The sequence below is a fragment of the Sinocyclocheilus anshuiensis genome, unplaced genomic scaffold (genome assembly GCF_001515605.1).
Source record: "Sinocyclocheilus anshuiensis isolate Anshui unplaced genomic scaffold, SAMN03320099.WGS_v1.1 scaffold107, whole genome shotgun sequence".
Lineage (NCBI taxonomy): Eukaryota > Metazoa > Chordata > Actinopteri > Cypriniformes > Cyprinidae > Sinocyclocheilus > Sinocyclocheilus anshuiensis.
In genome coordinates, this window is record NW_015549584.1 from 1,546,393 (window position 1) to 1,565,834 (window position 19,442).

General features: G+C 33.9%; 1 protein-coding gene across 3 annotated transcripts in view; it reads right to left on the bottom strand.

The window, feature by feature from the left end:
• LOC107657904 (protein kinase C zeta type) overlaps positions 1 to 19,442 on the bottom strand; it is a 117,395-nt gene that overhangs the window by 28,328 nt on the left and 69,625 nt on the right. The window contains exons 6-12 of one of the 3 annotated variants that reach the window (XM_016446199.1): positions 11,386 to 11,517; positions 9,423 to 9,519; positions 7,892 to 7,950; positions 7,570 to 7,758; positions 2,663 to 2,674; positions 2,273 to 2,370; positions 1,945 to 2,031 (exon numbers count right to left, since the gene is read on the bottom strand). In XM_016446199.1, the coding sequence (XP_016301685.1) occupies positions 1,945 to 2,031; positions 2,273 to 2,370; positions 2,663 to 2,674; positions 7,570 to 7,758; positions 7,892 to 7,950; positions 9,423 to 9,519; positions 11,386 to 11,517 (674 nt within the window). The remainder of the gene's footprint in view (positions 1 to 1,944; positions 2,032 to 2,272; positions 2,371 to 2,662; positions 2,675 to 7,569; positions 7,759 to 7,891; positions 7,951 to 9,422; positions 9,520 to 11,385; positions 11,518 to 19,442) is intronic. The other 2 variants (XM_016446200.1, XM_016446201.1) reach the window with 2 other exon arrangements.

Sequence of the window (19,442 nt, forward strand, 5' to 3'; positions counted from 1 at the left end):
TTAATTTAAAAGTCCGTAAAAGTGATTTTGTGCTTCTTTGGGATGGCACAATAAAGCGACATTCACTTGCAGAACGCAAGCTTCTAGAGGGCACATAAGTCTGAAGTAATGAATTTAGGTAAAGGGGTAGAGAGCCAGTGGTGTTTTGTAGGCAAACATTAATGCCTTGAATTTAAAGCGAGCAGCTACTGGTAGCCAGTGCAAATTGATGAACAGAGTTGTGACGTGCATTCTTTTCGCCTCATTAAAACTGAATCTTGCTGCCGCGTTCTGGATTAATTGTAAAGGTTTGATAGAACTGGCTGGAAGACCTGCCAAGAGAGCATTGCAATGCTGCCGCGTTCTGGATTAATTGTAAAGGTTTGATAGAACTGGCTGGAAGACCTGCCAAGAGAGTATTGCAATAGTCCAGCCTGGATAGAACAAGAGCTTGAACAAGGAGTTGTGAAGCAACTATGTAACTTTATATGTAACATATAACTTTATTTATATGTATATATAAATAAACACACATACATGTATATATTTAAAAAATATATATGTAATATCTATTTATATATAATATAAATCATATGTGAAAATGAATATATGTATACATATAAATATTTAATAAATATATACATGTATTCATGTGTACTTATATATACAAATAAATATACATAGTACACACACATAAATTATGTAAACACAAACTTTTATTTTGGATGTGATCGCGATTACAAAGATAAAAAGATATAAAAAAAAAACAAAGATAAAAAGAAAAAAGGTGTTCCAAGTAGGAAAAATGAAAGGTGACATTTCCGATCAGGTTTCACAGGATGCCAAATTGGCATGCCGTGGTAACTAGTAATTACACAAGCTTCAGTCTGGATCCATAACTTACAAAGACCTGAGAAGAGATGATGCCAACCCCTCAGAGGACCTCCGATGATGCCAACCCTCAAACAACATACAAAACTACCAAATTTTGCTACAAGTTTGATCGCAACATATAATCATTGTAGTGCTGTCAAACGATTAATCGCGATTAATCATTGCTGTTAATAGTGTTCACCATCTGTTTGATTACATGTCATTAACTAACTGCATGATTTTTACTGTACATTTCTGCCATATGGACATCAATTTGAGATAGTCACCACTGATAAGCTACTACACTCTTAAAAATAAAGGTGCTTCAAAAGGTTCTTCAAGCGATGCCATAGAAGAACCATTTTTGGTTCCACAAAGAACCATTCAGTCAAAGGTTCTTTAAAGAACCATCTCTTTCTTGTGTTTTTGTAATCTGAAGAACCTTCTTTCGCCACAAAGAACCTTTTGTGAAATAGAAAGGTTCTTCAGATGTTAAAGGTTCTTTATGGAACCATTTAGACAAAAAGGTTCTTCTATGGCATCGTGAAGCACCTTTATTTTTAAGAGTGTACTAACTATTATGTAGAAACTTAAATTTTCTGTAAAGCTGCTTTGCAAAGGTTTGCATTATGAAAAGCGCTATACAAATAAACTTGAATTGAATTGATCGATTTGACAGCACTAGAAATAATATTTCACAATGCTGTTGTTTTTATTGTATTTTGCCTAGATAAACCTGTTTTAAAAAGTGAAACATTTCACAGACCCCAAATTTTTGAACAGCAGTGTCCATTTATTTTGCCATCACAACTATTTACTATTAGGTTATATGGTGAGTTGCATTTTATTATGTGCATTTATGATTGTTTTCCCACTGCTGTCTCAACCCATTTTTGGTGGGCTAGAAACCCACTAGTTGAGAATTTAAGTAATTCTGTAATTCACTTTGTTCCTTTCACATTCATCCACATATTCCATCTGTTCAATCACCCATCAATCTATCCTATCTCACATAAAAAGATGCATAATTTAAATGACCTACTATATTAAAACTATCAAATAAATAATTACGTTTTTTTTATTTGCACGCACCTGGCATGTTCCTCTGGAAGCTTCCGCTGCTTCTGCATATGGAACATGAGATCTCCTCCATTCACATACTCGATCACTAGAAACAGCCTAAACGGAGAGCAGGAGACACTCATTAAACTTAGGTTTTGTTTTTTCTTTTTAGTTTTGTTTCATATGTGCTGTATGTGAGAGATATAATGGCTACTTTCATATTTAGTCATGAAAGAGACAACCTTGTTCCATAACTCGAAATCAGACTTTTATGGTTGCTTTTCTTGTGGCGAAGGTTTCTTATTTTGAATGTGCAACTGAAAAGAGGTTTGCTGAATGAAATACATTCTCCTCTCACCGGCTCTCTGTCTGAAAGCAAGAGTGAAGTCCCACCAAGAATGGATTGGTTGATGCTTGTTCAAAAACGTGTTTCTCTGTCTGGACCCAGTCAATGTCCTACATCAGAAAAAAAAAAAAAAGAGACGTTTGACTCATGAATAATGAACTGCAAAGGAGCATGACAGCAAGATGTTGCAGTGCTTTCTAAGAACTAGAGAAGAGGACATGAAGTTTCACCACCTCTACTGGGGGACTATTGTAGGACAGAAAAAAAAAAACAAGCCTGTGTTTTCTGAGAAAAACCTGATCTATTGATCGTTTAACAGTGGAAAACACTTGGCATTATTGCATGCTGTCACTTTGGAGAGTCAAATCTCGGAATTAAAAATGTTTTAAATAAGAAAAGCACCTTTCTCTTCTTCTTTAAAAAGACATGTACAGTGCAGAAAGGAACAGAGAAAAGAGAAACAGACATGTAAATATATCACAAGATCAGTCAATAAAGTATATAATGTACAGCATCTTTCACATAAACACCTAACACTTTTTTTTTTTTTTTTATCTGTCAGAAGTTTTAATTTCACAAAACAGTGCAGACAGGATGTTACAAAACATCTGTATTGAGAATGTCTCTGGGTGTGAAGACACGGCCCAGAGATGTGTTGATAAAGTCAAGTATTTTTGTTCTGTCAACACTTTAACATTAAGCAACACTTATAATCAGCTCAAAGAATTCAAGAGAACGTCTCTTACCCAAGAACTAAAGCTGAAAAATGACAATGAACATCTTTTTGGAGGCTAAGGGTGAAATGACAGATCTCAGCCCAAACAAACACGCTTGTTTTTCTATCATGTCTGAAACTTTCCATTGGCGAATATTGTTTTTAAATCGAGCTAATGATGTTTTCTATCGTCTGACCTTAGGCTTGACACTTACAGAAACCTTTATGGGTTTTTAGATTTTAATTAGCGTGTTTATTAAGTTGTTTTCCTCATGGGACATTCAGCTCCACGATGCAGGCAAAACCTGACCCACACATACACACAGCCTGATTTCCAAAATCAGAGCAATTTAATTTCCTGGACGAGTAGAAAGCAGATTACAGGAAAGCAGTCTCAGCATAAAGAAATGAAGAGAAACAGATGATTTTTTTATATTATTTTCTCTCTTCCTATGTTTCTCTATGTTTCTTTCCTTCCTAGTTGTCCTCCCCTATCAATGGAATACTCAATCGTTCTTCTATAAGCCGAACAATTTGTCTTGTCTAATAACAGTTACTTGCTGACCTCAAACGTCTAACATATGTGTCCAGTATTTGGAATGAAAGAGAATGTGCCATTTTACTATCGGTGAGATACTATTCATTTTTAATGGAATTAGTTTTAACTTTTATATTATCCCGTTTCATTTTATTTTAGTCGGAGTTTTAGTAATTTTGTTTTGTTTTTGTCATTTTTATTATTATTTTAAACATTTTTATAAAGTTTTTTATTTTTAATTCCATTTTAGTGTTAGTTATTTTAGTACATCCGGTTAAACTAAATTTAAAAAAAAAGAGAAATTTTGTCTTTACAACAAGCTGAAATAAAATGTTTCTTTTTTTATATTTTATTTTATTTTATTCAACATTTATTTTCTTTCAAGAAACTTTTAGTTTTAGTTAACTATAATAAACCTGACTGTAGTAGACAAATAGCATGGGCATTTATTAATTCATCATCAGGATTTGAAGCTAAAATGAATATGAATCTATAAAGGGAAAGTGTATATTTTAGGTGCTGTGACTAGTCAGCATTTCTTTTAAGTTTTCCAGCATAATTTTTAACCACTTTAACAGTCTGCAGTTTATTCATGCTCAAATCGCTCTCTCTTGATGCATATGAGGCGCATAGATGCATATATGATAATCAGGCAAGATTTTTTTAAATTATCTTAAATTATTTTAGATGACCAATAAAATGGCTAATTTTGACTAATAATTAAGGTGTATATCGCTGCACAGTCTCCACACAAATAAAAATAATAATATAAGTGAAGATAAAAAGTGTCCTATTTAATTTTTTTTATATTAAGTATTAAATATCTCAATACTTAAGTAGCATTTTATTTAAGTTGTAACCATTTTATGGAAACGATAAGGGCGTTTTGTACCTTATTGCTTAAATACAGCATGTCAAACTGCAATTTGTTGCATAAAATGCCAAATTGAATGCATCATTACATTTTTAGGTTCATTAAACCTTAATGAGTGGGAATGGTGAGTGCACAACATACATACACAGAACACACATGTACAGTACAGTAAAACAGACGGAGAACACATTCCTTGAAGAAACGCCTGCTTTCCAGGAAACCATTATATTGTTTGTGCTTATTCAGAGGTCAACTGCATGTCTCTGTCATTCTGGAAGGACCTCTGCTCTTCATGAACTTCATTCATGTGTGTTAGCTGACAGCCATGTGGCTTTATGTTCCTGAGTGAGCCAAGTTTACAAAGACACAATAGCTTTGACTGTACAGAGTTTACTTTGTGATGAATAGCTGTGGAGTTTGCTTTGTCTTTCTATTTGATGCCTGTTCACACATATCAGGTTTCCTTACTGAGAGTGAGAAGGGAAGAAAGAGATATGGCTAATGCTACAGTGCATAGAAACTCGGTTTTTCTTTGAGTTGACAACCAAAAGATAACACAATAATGACTTTTAATGTTGTATTAGTGCTTTATCATAAATTCCAATCTCACTGCAATAAATACACTATCGTTCAAAGGTTTGGGGTCTCTCATGCTGACCATGGCTGCATTTATTTGATCAAAAATATAGTAAGAACAGTAATACTTTCTAATAGTATTACAATTTAAAATAACTGTTTTAATACATGCAAAGTTGAATTTTCAGCAGCCATTACTCCAGTCTTCAGCATCACATGATCCTTCTGAAATCATTCTAATATAAATAATGCTCAAGAAAACATTAGAAAACAGCTGTGGTGCTTAATATTTTTATAGAAACTGTGATGCATTTTTGCAGGATTCATTGATAAATATAAAGTTCAAAAGAGCAGCATTTATTTGAAACAGAAATCGTCTGTAACATTATAAATATCTTTACGGTCACTTTTGATCAATTTAATGCGTCCTTGCTCAATACATGTATTAATTTCTTTTGAAAAAAAAAAAAAAGAAGCTTTCTGACCCCAAACTTTTGAATTTGTATTAAATATCTGGTCCTTGGAAGGTCTTAAAATTTTGAAAATAAAACCTCAGAAGAACGACAACACATGACATATTGCACTGTATCATTATTTATTTAACAAAAATGGTAAATCCATGTGTGACAAAGTTAGGACACCCCTACTGTTAATCCATCAGTCTGGGAAGAGTACTACAGCCATTTCCCAAAAATTTGAAGTCCATCATTCTACAGTGAGGAAGTGGAAGACATTCAAAAGAGACACCAATCCACCCAGGAGTGGACATCCCAGCAAATGCACCCCAAGATCAGACAGTGTAAAGCTCAGAGAAATGGCAGGCAGCCCAAGAACTTCACCGCAGCAGACTCTACAGGCCTCAGTTAACATGTTAAATTATAAAGTTCATGACAGTACAATTAGAAAAATATGGGACAAGTATGGCATGTTTGGAAGCCTCTTCTATCTAAAAAAAAAAAAACATGGCAGCACAGTTTAGGTTTGTAAAGCTGTATCTGAACAAACCATAAGACTTCTAGAACAATGTCCTTTGAACAGATGAGACCAAAGTGGAGATGTTTGGCCATAATGCACAGCACCATGTTTGCTGAAAACCTAAAGAGCATATCAGCACAAACACCTCATACCAAAAGTCACACATGCTGGTGGAGGGCTGATGATTTTGTAGCCACAGGACCTGGGCGCCTCATTGAGTCGATCATGAGCTCCTCTGTATATCAAAGTATTCTAGAGTCAAATGTGAGGCCATCCATCCGACAGCTAAAGTTGGGCCAAAATTGGGTCATGGACAGTGATCCCAAGCACACCAGCAAATCTACAACAGAACGGCTGAAAAGAAAAGAATCAAGGTGTTGCAACAGTCCAGTCAAAGTCCAGACCTCATCCTGACTTAAAATGCTGTAGCGAGAGCAGTGCATAAACAAATGCCCACAAACATCAATAAACTGGAGCAACGTTGTAAAAAAAGAGGGGGCAAAAATTCCTCCAGAACAATGTGAGGGACTGATAAAGTCATACAGAAAAGTATTACTTCAAGTTATTGCTGCTAAAAGTGGATCTATAGGCAACCGAATCATAGGATGTCCTAACTTTGTCACTCGTGGATTTTCCATCTTGGCTTTATTTTTGTTCAATAAATAATGACAAAGTGTGATGTTGTTCATCTGAGGTTTTATTTTCCAAATTTTAATACCTGCCAAGGACCAGATATTTGTTATTATGTCCTGATACAGAAAACCATGGAATTCAATAGGGTGTCCTAACTTTTCACATGACTGTGCATATACATTCTTTAGTTCTTTCAGTTTTTCCAAGGGAAATTATTAAACAAGAACCTAAAAAAAAAAATTAAAAAAAAAATCTTTACTTTGACAGTTTGAATGTGGCCGTTAACCAGGCTGTTTTTAAAACAGACTGATGCATGAAAATTATATTGTGACAAAGTGAGTAATTTAACTCTTATGACGGTTTTAAAAGTTCTCCTAAAAAGCAATCTGTGTATTCTGCATCTACAACTCCATCTATCAATTGGCCATCATATCAAAATGATTCATTTACTTCTATTATTATCTGCAGATGTTTGTCTTTTTCTGATGGTTGCTGTTTTTCTTTGATGCCACGCTCAGGAAAACATTAATACAAATGATTTTGGGCTTCATTTGGCTCCTAAAAATGTTATGAGGACACAAGAGAAATGGAAAAATATGTAATGCAAGGGCAAAGAGTTTGCTAAACAGTGACCAAAGTGTCTTCATCTTTAGTATGAATGAGGATTTAGCTATTTGAAAGGAGCACAATCCCATAGCACCATCTACAGGTGACTATTACACTCACACTTCCAAACTATAATCAACTTTCTGTATTTTCACAGATCTGTAAGGCGCAACACATACACCATGTTTTTAGCCACACAAACAAACAAATGGCATCACAGCAAACAAATTGCATACAATATCATCTCCTATCTCATTTTTGCCATATTTGACAAACAGAAAAAATTGCTACATATACCTAAACAGGATTCAGTTAAACCTATAAAGCATAATTGTGATGAAACTGAAACAGCCCCACCCTCAAGCATTATCACCATGACAACAGTCTGTTACCTCATCATCATGGACCAGCTCTTTCTTCACCACCTTCATGGCGTAAATCTGTTCGTTCTTCTTGAGTCGGACCAGCAGCACCTTAGCATAACTGCCCCTCCCAATGACCCGGATCAGGTCAAAGTCCCCCAGACCGAGCCCCTGAGAGATCTGAATCCCCTCGATACCATCCACCACTGCCTTCAGATCCTGTGTGCACACAGTGGTTTCATGTTACATGTGTTCCTGACTTCCTGTACAAACTGTATGGATATGAAGAATGTGAATAAGAGCATTTGTACATGATTATTATTAAATGAGAACCTGTGGATCTGCGTCTTACCTCTGCGTCATCTTCAGCTTTCTCCACTTTCCGGTTGTGTGCTAAAAAAGAGACTGGAACTGAGAGACAGAGAAAGAGTTTTTATTATTCCTAATATATTTTATCTACAAATTAGAAGAGAGGATAGGAGAAAGTATTTTAACATTCAAAGTTGAAAATATTCACATTATTTCCCTTTAAGTGTAACAGCAGTTGTATTGGGATAAGTTAGTTTAATGTATCACCCAGAAAAAATAATTATCAGCAATAATAATAATAATAAAATATTAATTTACATATTAGGATGGGATAGGATTGGAGAAATGAATTTGTCCATTTAGATGGTTGCTAAATGGTTATTATTATTATTATTATAATTAAGAGAGGACAGGAGAAAGTATAAATAACATTGAAAAAAAAACATTCTTCCACAACAGTAAAAAAAAAAAAAATCTATTAATTAGTTTGATGCATCACTCAGAAATATTCCCGGAAGTCATTTTACACTTACATTAATTAGATTAACATCAATTAGATTAAATGTTTTGAAATGTCACCTACCACACAGTTTAACCCTCAAACTAAGTTCAAATGCTTTGAAATCGGTTCAATTAAATCATTACAAATAATCAATTCAGAAGAACAATTTGCTTCCACAAATCACTAAAGTGTGTTGAGTTCAGTCTTAGAATCTTTCAGCTAGTTGTGTAGTAGTGTGTCCCCAGCTTAAAGTGCCCCTATTATGGATTTTTGAAAATTACCTTTCATGCAGTGTGTAACACAGCTCTAAGAGAACGAAAACATCCTGCAAAGTTTTAAATCTGAAAGTGCACCGTGTATAAAGTTATTGTCTCTCAAAAGAAAGAGTCGACTCTGAATCATTGAAGCTAGTCGTTTTTAAAACAAATCCCAAGCCGTTTCATGTTGACATCAACATGAAACATTAGCATATTGCCCGCCCACTTGTTGGTCGTTGGTCTGAATGAAAATGCAAAGTCTTGGCAAATTTTTTGCCACTAGATGCCGCTTTTGGAGCGATGTTTCCCCGGTAACGGCTGTACACAAAGCAGCACTGCACTTTATCAGGCATTACAGGCATGATGAAATGAAAATGAGACCATTAGCATCATGAAAAGGAGGGGTTTGGAAAAATGAATCGTTGAGCGAATCGTTTGGGAGTTGTTGAGCAAATAAGGTAAAAATAAATGCATATTATAAGACAATTAAAGTGTTTTTTGACCTTGCATGCATGTCAACCTGTTGTTGGGGACTCCCAAAACCAAACTATGAACCTTTCATTACCCATAATAGGGGCACTTTAAGAGAAATGTGTAATGCTATCAGACCCCAGCAGAGGGAGCCACAGACTGGACTGTCTCAGAAGGATGAGCATGTCTTTCTCTCTCAACTGGGTCAATGTGACATTACTCACACCTGATGTACTACAGTATCCTTCCACAGTCAGCAGTGCCCTCTGACAGATAGAGGACAGAATGACCCTAATACCCATTCAAAAACAGCTTTTAAACACACAGCGGAGATGGAGACCTACTTGCGTCTGTTTCCTCAGGGTCCTCAGGGGGGAGCTCCACTTCCTCTCCACTTTTATCATCGTCTACCAACGGCTCCTGTGATGGCATGACTGCATCCTGCAGAAAAACAGAGATAATACAGGCAAGCTATTTTTCAATGTGCTTTTTTCGCTCTCCTCTTTGGGGGTTCTAAATAAATATTTCACTTAGTTACCCAAACATGCCCAAATCAAAGCTGACCCTATTTACCTTCTTAATAAAGGTCTCTTATGCGAGATCATTTTTCTAAAGAAAAATGGTTTATTTTCATAATCGTTCATCAAAATTTAATAACTTTCACTACCTTTGAAATGACTAATAATAATTAAAAATAACAATAATATTACTATTAACAGATTATTAATATATCAATATATACTATAATACATTTCTATATCATGTGTATAATGTGACTTATTAATTATAAAACAATGATAATAATAATTATTGAAAATAACAAAAAAAGAAATCATATTTGGAAATGCTTCCGAAACTTTTCAAACTTTCTTGACCACACAAAACAAATATAATTATAATAATCACTTTATGAATATATTAAAATAATTAATTATAATAATATAGTTATACACTAATATAATATATAGCTATATAATAATTAAAAATAACAATAATATTACTATTAACAGATTATTAATATATCAATATATACTATAATATATACTTTAATACTATATCATTTCTATATATTTTGTTGTGGAAAAAATAAGGAAAGTGTGTTCAAGCGCCAGCAGAAAACAGTGTAAAGAGGCAGGGACACCGGCAAAGGATACGTATCACTTTTTATTTCTCCTCTTTCCTATTACTTGTTTCACTTCCATATATATATAATGTGTGCCTTATTAATTATAAAACAATGATAATAATAATTATTGAAAATAAAAATAATTATAAAAAATAACACAAAATGTCAAATTTTGAGATGCTTCTGAAACTTTATTATACTTATACTAATCACATTATGAACATATTAACATAATTAATTATTATAATATATAGCTATATAACAATAATATTACTATTACCAGATTATTAATATACCAATTTAATATTATAAAATATTGTTTCCAATTCTAGTACTAAGGACATTTTTTAAACAGGTTATAAATAAAAAACACAAACAAATCTAAGAAGAGTATTTCAGTATTATCTGGCCATAGTGGCACTACTAACACTATAATAATATATCATTTCTATATCATGTGTACAATGTGTGCCTCTCTGAAGATATGGGAGTCAGTTATAGCTAAGTATTCTTAGATATAACTATTCAAGACCATAAATGTATAACTACAAAATGAGGACAAACACTTGTGAGAAAGTGAGATAGACAAAAAGATCTACAATGAAAAGACGTAGCCAGCAGGAGAATGACAGAATTGCTTCACAAAATGAGGATAAAGTCAAAATGAATAAAGCTTATCAGCTTTGGAATCTGTTAGAAAAAAACCTGAGGTACTGTAGGAAATCTGAGGTCTGATGTCTTCTGCCATGTAAATAAACCAGAAGTGCATTGCTGAATATTGAATTTCTGACATATGAAACAACTGGAGAAACTGAAGATGTTTCAATGTGACAGCTTCCAGTCTGTGATTTCAACATTCTGTGTAAGCTCAGAATCTGGTCAATTCAGTACTGACAAGACACTGTTATCATCTGACAGATTTCACAAGGTCAATCTCTGAAACATTGTTAGAAACCCCAACAACACTCTTGAGAAGTGAGAAGAGAGGAAAACAGTCTTAACAGCTCAAAAACAAGAAGAAAACAAAAACGATGAGCTCATTTTCATGAAATGACAAATTATTTTCTAAGTTCAGTTTTTCAAAGCATATGCTTTCAAGTCTATGGGGGTGACTTTGATTTCAGAATCTCAGTCACAACAGACAGATGATGAATATATTTCGAGCTGACTGAAAGACTCACCATATGCCTTTGACAGGTCAGTGGGACGAGCTTGTGACAGCGTTTATGGACCAGTAGCTTGCAGTTGATACACTTGTAGCCCTGACGCCCCAGTCCCCATATCCTCTCGCTGCAGTGGCCACAGTATGCTTTCTGAGAGACACACACAGACATGATTACTGAAGTTAGACTAGCCTTATCTATGATCCATTTAGCAAGTTGAAACACTTCAATGAATGAGTAAATCAACAAACTACGAAAGAAAAAAGGGATGTCCTACAGATATCACATGAGCAGATAGCACACATCAGCTGAGTAATGCATTCTGGATTCAAAACAAGCACAAAACTAGAAATGAAATAATATAAATACGTAAAAAAAAAAAATGTAATTAATTTAAAAATACACTACCGTTCAAAATTTGGGGGTTAGTAAGTGTTTTTTTTTATTAAAGAAATAAATACTTTAATTTAGGAAGTATGCATTAAATTGATCAAAAGTGACAGTAAAGACATTTATAATGTTTTAAAAGATTTCTATTTCAGTATAAATGCTGTTTTTTTATTTCTATTCATCAATGAATCCCGATAAAAGATGTATAATTGTTTTCACAAACATATTCACAAACATAAAAAAAAGTAGCACAACTACTTTAAACATTGATAACAATTAGAAATGTTTAATCAAATCAGCATATTATTATGATTTCTGAAGGATCATGTGACACTGAAGACTGGAGTAATTGCTGCTGAAAATTTAGCTTTGCCATTAAAGGAATAAATAAAATTTTCCAAAAATTATATTAAAATAGAATATTTTACATGGTAAAAATATTTCATAATATTACCGTTTATACTGTATTTTTTGCTCAAATAAATGGAGACTTTATAAGCATAAGAAATGTAAACATTAACATCTCAGAGACATTAGAAAAATCATACCAATCTCAAACATTTGAATGGCAAATAAAATAAAATTTAAATAAATAAAATTAAATAATAATTTTATAAATAAAATTTAAAAAAAGCATTTAAAATGTAAGGAAAAAATAAATAAATATTAACCATTTTTGACAGGAACCCTGGCTAGATAAATATCATGCATCATACTTAATGTACTATATTTACATTATATGTCTTGCTAAATTTCCAAGCTATCTGTGTAACGCTAACACACACTCAGCACCTGTACATACTTAAGGCCTAGCTAATGCTTTCAACAGATTTTGTTTAAAATCCAGGCACAGTCAGAGGACTCTGCTGACAGCGCTGTAACCAACATTAAGGTTTCAAACACACACACACACACACACCTGCTCTCACACAGACACTCTGTGAGTCATAAATAAATGAAAATATCCTAAGCACAGTTCGTTGTGAGGTTCTCCATCTGTCCACAGTAAAAAGTGCTACATGAATGCATGAAAGAAATATAGAAAATAATTCTGGTCAAAACTGTGGAATCATCAACAAAATAAATACAGCAACATGGGCAAGACCGAGAAAGACGCAAAAAGATCACATTACAAACCAAGCAGAAGTCTTCAGTCAAGTTGTCCACCAGAGGGCCCTCTAACAGCAGGACTTCGGTGCATCATGTAGCATAATCTTATTAAAATATGCTAATCTTTCATTATCGGACATGCACTTCCTCTAACAGTTTCCCCTCTCTGTCATAGCAGATAGCTGAGCATCATCTGTTTAACAGACCTTCAACAAACCCTCAGAGAAGGACTCTTCTCACAAGATGCTCTTCTTGTCGGTGCTTGACGTTTCCTCCATGTTCCCTGACTCTATTTCACAGCTCTGTGAGCATGTCATGATCCCTGTGCTGCTGGTGAGTTTTTAGACAGCACTTCCTCACCAAAGGAGACGTTCACCTGCTGCAGTGATTTCTCCATATCTCTGAAGCCCCCAGCCCTGACGAATGACCTACATTTTCTTGCCACTTTCCATCAGGTGCTCAATTTATGTAACTGGGGTTAAACACTGAGAAATCAGGGCTCGAAAGTAGCACACATTATATCTAAAGCTTGAAGCTGGAAAAGAAATAAACATGTTCCTTATGATTAGGAATGTGACGAGTAAAGAATTGTAAATATTCTGGTTTCTTAATGGCTAAATTAATCATTCTTTTAGCGTTTGAAAAAATAAATACTTAATCAGAATCAGAAAAAGAAAAAAAAAAGAAATATACTACTTTCATCACCAAATGATATTATTTTAATAATGAAAACAATTCAAACATTTTTGTTGTTTACACAATTTAATGACTTTTCAGTGGCAACATAAATGTTATTTAATAACTAGAACTATATAGTCAACAACAGTGTTGTGGAAAGTTACTTTTAAAAGTAATGCATTACAATATTGCGTTACTCCATAAAAAAGTAACTAATTACGTTACTTCGTTACTTTTATGGAAAGTAATGCGTTACGTCAAAAGTAACTTGCGTTACTTTTTAAATCTGGACAGGGCTTGCTTGTTTGTTTTTAAAATAAAAAAATTATATTTTTGGCAAATATAAAAGCCTTTTCACACCAAAAGTGAAATGAATAAGCCTCAGGCTGAAGGGAAAGTAAATTTATGTCCGTACAGTAGAATGCAGAAGAAGAAATTTCAACACACTTCAGCAATAAAAAAAAGACACACAAATGTTTGTCTAGAGTAATTTTTGCTTATTAGTATGGTTGAACTGGATCATCGAAGGTCAGAAGCAAAGACATTGGTTAATAGAATGGGATTAAATACATAAAGGATATTTGTGTTGTTTAACATTTAATTATTGCAGGTTTACGTCATATTCTGAGTTGCATTATTTTTTATTCATTTTGAGGAATACTGAATCTGTTTTTTGTGTGTGTGTGTGTCAGTGAGATGAATTAATGCATATTCATATTTATTATAGAACTACAGGAAAGCAAAAATAAGTAATATTTAATAGATTTTTTTATGAAATACTGACATTTACAATATGTATCTTTACCTACACATTGTCAAGTGAACAAGTCATTACACTAATTTAAGTCTTACAGTCAGTTGTTAACTGCATGCGTTTGGAAAAAAAAAAAACTCAAAAGAATAACTGGTTCATAATAGTCATTCGTTCAGGAATATTTGTTAAAATATTCATTAAAAAATTTGTTTTGGAATCGGACTACACTGGTCGCCCCATACCGTATGTGTTTAATTCACTAAAAAGAACCATTCATTCAGGAATTGGACTACACTGATCGTGCTGTACAGTATGTGTTTGATTTCAGAAAAAAAGGCTAAAAATATAATTTGTTTGGGATCTGGACTACTCTGGTTGCTCTATACAGTTTGTATAGTACTGTATTATTCACAAAACAAAACAAAAAAACCCCGCTCAGAACTGTCATTTGTTTAGAAATCAGACTACACTACACTGGTTGTGCTCTATGTATTTAATTCACTAAAAAAAAAGAACTGGTTCAGAGTCAATTGTGTTGAACTAGCACTAAAATCATTCTCTGTTTCTTTGTGACGTGAAATATTAAATATCCCAAAATGTCTGTTTTATTTCCCACCAACAAATCTCAAGAACCTCCTCAAGGACTACTAGAAGGCAGCATTATATCACCCATTAGCGGGAAACGATCAAAGAAGAACATCACGGAGACACCTGACGCTATATGCAATGATTCTGTGCTGTTATTCTTAGAAATGTGTGCAATCTTTCATATAAACAGTCTCTTTCTTCATCTCTCCCCCTCTCGCATCTGAATCCCAGCACAGCTTCCAACCCCTGGACTTTTTTTTACATATCGAGCCAGCGCTGCTAAGCCAATGCAATGCCAGGGAAACAATGTGTTTCTGCACCCATTTAAAACACATCAAGTCTGCACATATCGGGCTTCCATTCAGGAGAGTGGATTAAACTTTAAACTCAACCAATTGTCCCCAACAAATAGCAAACATTTAGCACAGCTGAGCGAATGGGGCCTTCAGGGCCGAGCGTGTGCCCCACGTATCCCAGATACAGCAGGAATAACATGGGAATGTAAGGAAAGACCTCTACTCTTGGAAAACTTGAAACTACTACTGCCCCTGATCTATGAATGCAGTGACTGAAACATCTAAATAAGCCTTTGTCTGTGTTGTGATTGTGGAGAAAAAAAAAAACAATGTAAGAACAGACTCAGAAAGGCATATTTAATCACTTGGCATTTCTTGGCTTCTATATTGGAAACTAAGCAGCAAAAGACCATTAATATATATGACCCTGGACCACAAAACCAGTCATAAGGGTCAATTTTTTAAAACTGAGATGTATACATCACCTGAAAGCTGAATAAATAAGCTTTCCATTGATGTATGGTTTGTTAGGATAGGACAATATTTGGCCGAGATACAGCTATTTGAAAATCTGGAATCTGAAGGGGCAAAAAAATCAAAATGCTGAGAAAATCGCCTTTAAAGTTGTCCAAATGAAGTTCTTTGCAATGCATATTACTAATCAAAAATTAAGTTTTGATATATTTACAGTAGGAAATTTACAAAATATCTTTATAGAACATGATCTTTACTTAATATCCTAATGATTTTTGGCATAAAAGAAAAATCGATAATTTTGACCCATACAATGTTTTTTTTGGCTATTGCTAAAAATATACCCCAGCGACTTAAGACTGGTTTTGTGGTCCAGGGTCACATCTGCCACATCAAAGACATTGTGGCAGATGAGTAAAGCATAAATGAGCAAACACACAAAAAGTGGTCAATATATCGTTTCCCTATTAATTAATTAATTATACCGGAATAACATTAAATTGACAGCTCAATTGATGAATTTAATCACATGATGTGCAGATTTATTTAATAAACTGCACTTAAATCACAAATATTCATATTTGTATCCAAAACTCCATACACTAAAAAAAAAAATTCCACTTATTTCACATTAAAAACCTTAGTTCAGTTGCTGCCTTAAATTTTAAGTATAATTAACTTGGTTGTACAAGTCATTTCAACGTGAATTACATTAAATCGACTTTAAAATCAAGTTGAATTCCATAATAATTTATAAAATATACAAATATAAATTGCCCAACTTATTTTGATAAGTAATGTGAAGTTGCCATGACATACTGATCAAATCATTTTTACATATAAAAAGAAAGAAAGAAAGAGATCATTCCAAAGACAAAAAGTAGTAAATATATTGTTTCCATATTCATGAATTAATTATACTAAATTAATGCATTAAATTGACAGCTGTAATATGAATCCCTTCTGATTACACAGAACTGGAGATAGACAAACAGTGGTCAAAAATGACCAGAGACAAGACTTAAAAAGTTAATGCAAAACTTTTAACCCAGCAGAAGAGAATCTGTCTCCTTTTTGCAACTCACTATTTTTTTATGAGGAGCAGGGAAAAGCAGCAAGAGAGGACCAAACGTTTATGTCAGACACTTTCACATGCGCAAACACCCACACACACACACACACACACACACACACAGTTCTCCTTGCCTGCCTCTGTATTTTTCACATCTTCTCCTCCTAATCCTCCCTCCTCTGTCTCTTTTGTAAAGAGAGAATAAAACATGTCTAATTCAAAGCCATCCATGTCATTCAGCAAACTCTAAAACACACACACACTACTGAGCCATAAGTGGGATACTGATGATCATTACAAGCACCTGAGGCTCTTCAGAGTGACATCATCTGTGACTCTCTGAAGAATGGGAGTGATCGTCTGCATCAGAGTGCTGCCCGCAGTCCCATCAGCCCAAAAACGACACACACATTCAGATCACACACACCAATCACATTCTTAGATACATGATCTCTCAGATTTCAAACAAACAGGGTTCACCAACCAGAGTTCACTTTGAAAGGAAGGCAAAGCATGCTTGGCAGAACTAGCACAGAAAGGCTGAAAAAGGACAAATGCTGCGAAAGACATTTTAATCGAAAACCAGTGACAGAAAACAAACACACAAGCCAGTAAAAATAGTCTTTTTGCTCACACAGTAGAACACCATGTTATTGCTTCAACAGGAAAAATGTGAGAGAAAAAAACCGATAGAGAAAGCATGAGAGGTGGTTTCATTCTGTTCCCTCACGACTTGGCAAACGCTCGACGCAGCGCTGGATTAGACTCATCATGAGGATTCACCCGAAATGCCTCACAAATGATACAGCCGGGAAGGATTTCTGAGTGCTGGATGAAATGGATTTCCATTTACGCTGTGCTCCATGACGTTAATTTGGCCAGGAGCTCTTAAATGACTGCACACAGAATGCAACTGAGGCAAAAAGCACAATCTGTCCTATGAAACAGAACATGCTTTAAACTAATGAAGAGACTGAACACAGAAGTTGTCTGTAGTTTTGATAGTTAAGTCGCTTTAGACACTTTAACCTATGCAAGCTTGATTTTGTGTTCTGAAATGTATCGAATTGCAATTAAAACAACTGTTTTCTATTTTAATATATTACTAATTATTTATTTCTAATTATTTATTAAATAACTATTTATTTCTGTTATGGCAAAGCTGAATTTTCAGCATCATTACTCCAGTCTTCAGCGTCACATGATTCTTCAGAAATCATTCTAATGTTCATTTGGTGGTCAAGAAACATTTGTCATTATTATCAATGTTGAAAACAGTTGAGCTGCTTAATGTAATAATAATATAATAAGCGTACACACACTCACAAATTTGTAATATATAATTTTTAATTTATACAATGATTTATGCTGCAGCACGATTATTTTAAAATACTTTAATATATGTAATATATTAATGTGATACAGCAGAATATTATATATATATATATATATATCTAAGCACTGAAATATAGGAAAAAATATAGAAAGGGATAACGTTTAAACGTCGTCAGAGTAGGTATTGTGGCTTTATCAGACATTTGCACTTAACATTAAATGGAGTTAGTTTTTGACCAGCGAATGACGGCGATCTGTTTTGTCTGTCATTAGAACGGCTGTATCTGAGGCAGCAAGTGCATCAATTACATGACAAAAGTATTTAGTAATTAGTCATGTAATCCATTACATTACACATTTTAGTTAATATAATCACACTACTTTTTGATTAGTTTTACATTATTTTTGACTTTTATATATATTAGGTGAAAGAAAAGTTTGGAAATGCCTGCATTACATGTAAATAAGAAATAATGTGAATTTGTGCATTTTAATGTGTTTGAAAGACAAAAGACTTCCAAAGACACAGTAATACATGGTTAAATAACCTTTAATTAATGTGTTCATCAGTAGTTGATGCAGTGTTGAAACACTTCTTAAACCTGAACTGAATTTTGTAAATCCAGTGTAGACATAAGGAAGACCAGTAGCATTGACTTAAAATAATAATGAATTATACTAGAGATATGAAGTTTGGATAATTTTCCACGGCACACCTGACTGGGCTAGGGTATGGCGACTGCCGCCCCTGGCGTTCTTTCTCCTGACCCCTCCTTCGAGGACTCACACTCAAGCAGGTTGCCAGATTGAGGACACACAACAGGAGCCTTATAATGTAAATCGATTTATCTGTCTTTTAATATGCCTCTGGTTATAGATTATAGCTTTTTAGATGGGCTAGAATCTGCGATCTTTGACTCAGTTCATTTGCTGGCTTCCATGGCTGCAAAACGCTTGTTTTCCGCCAACTGGCAACCTGGAATGTCGAGTGAATTTGTGCATTTTAACGTGTTTGAAAGACAAAAGCCTTCCAAAGACATAGTAGCACATGGTTAACCTTCTAAGTGATAATTCAAATAATAATTAATGCATTCATCAGTAGTCAATGCAGTGTTGAAACACTACTTAAACCTGAAATGATTTTTGTCCGTAAATCATGAATCATTTATTGCTATTGTGATAATATTCTGTATTCATGTAATCAATAAAAACGTAACTGTAATCGGATTACGAGATTTTAAAATGTAATTTAATTAAATCTAATTACAAACACTTAATTTTTGGAATCTGATTACGTAATCATCCAGATGATTACGTGTAATCAGTTACTAACCAGCTTTGTGTGCGTGTATATATATATATATATATATATATATAC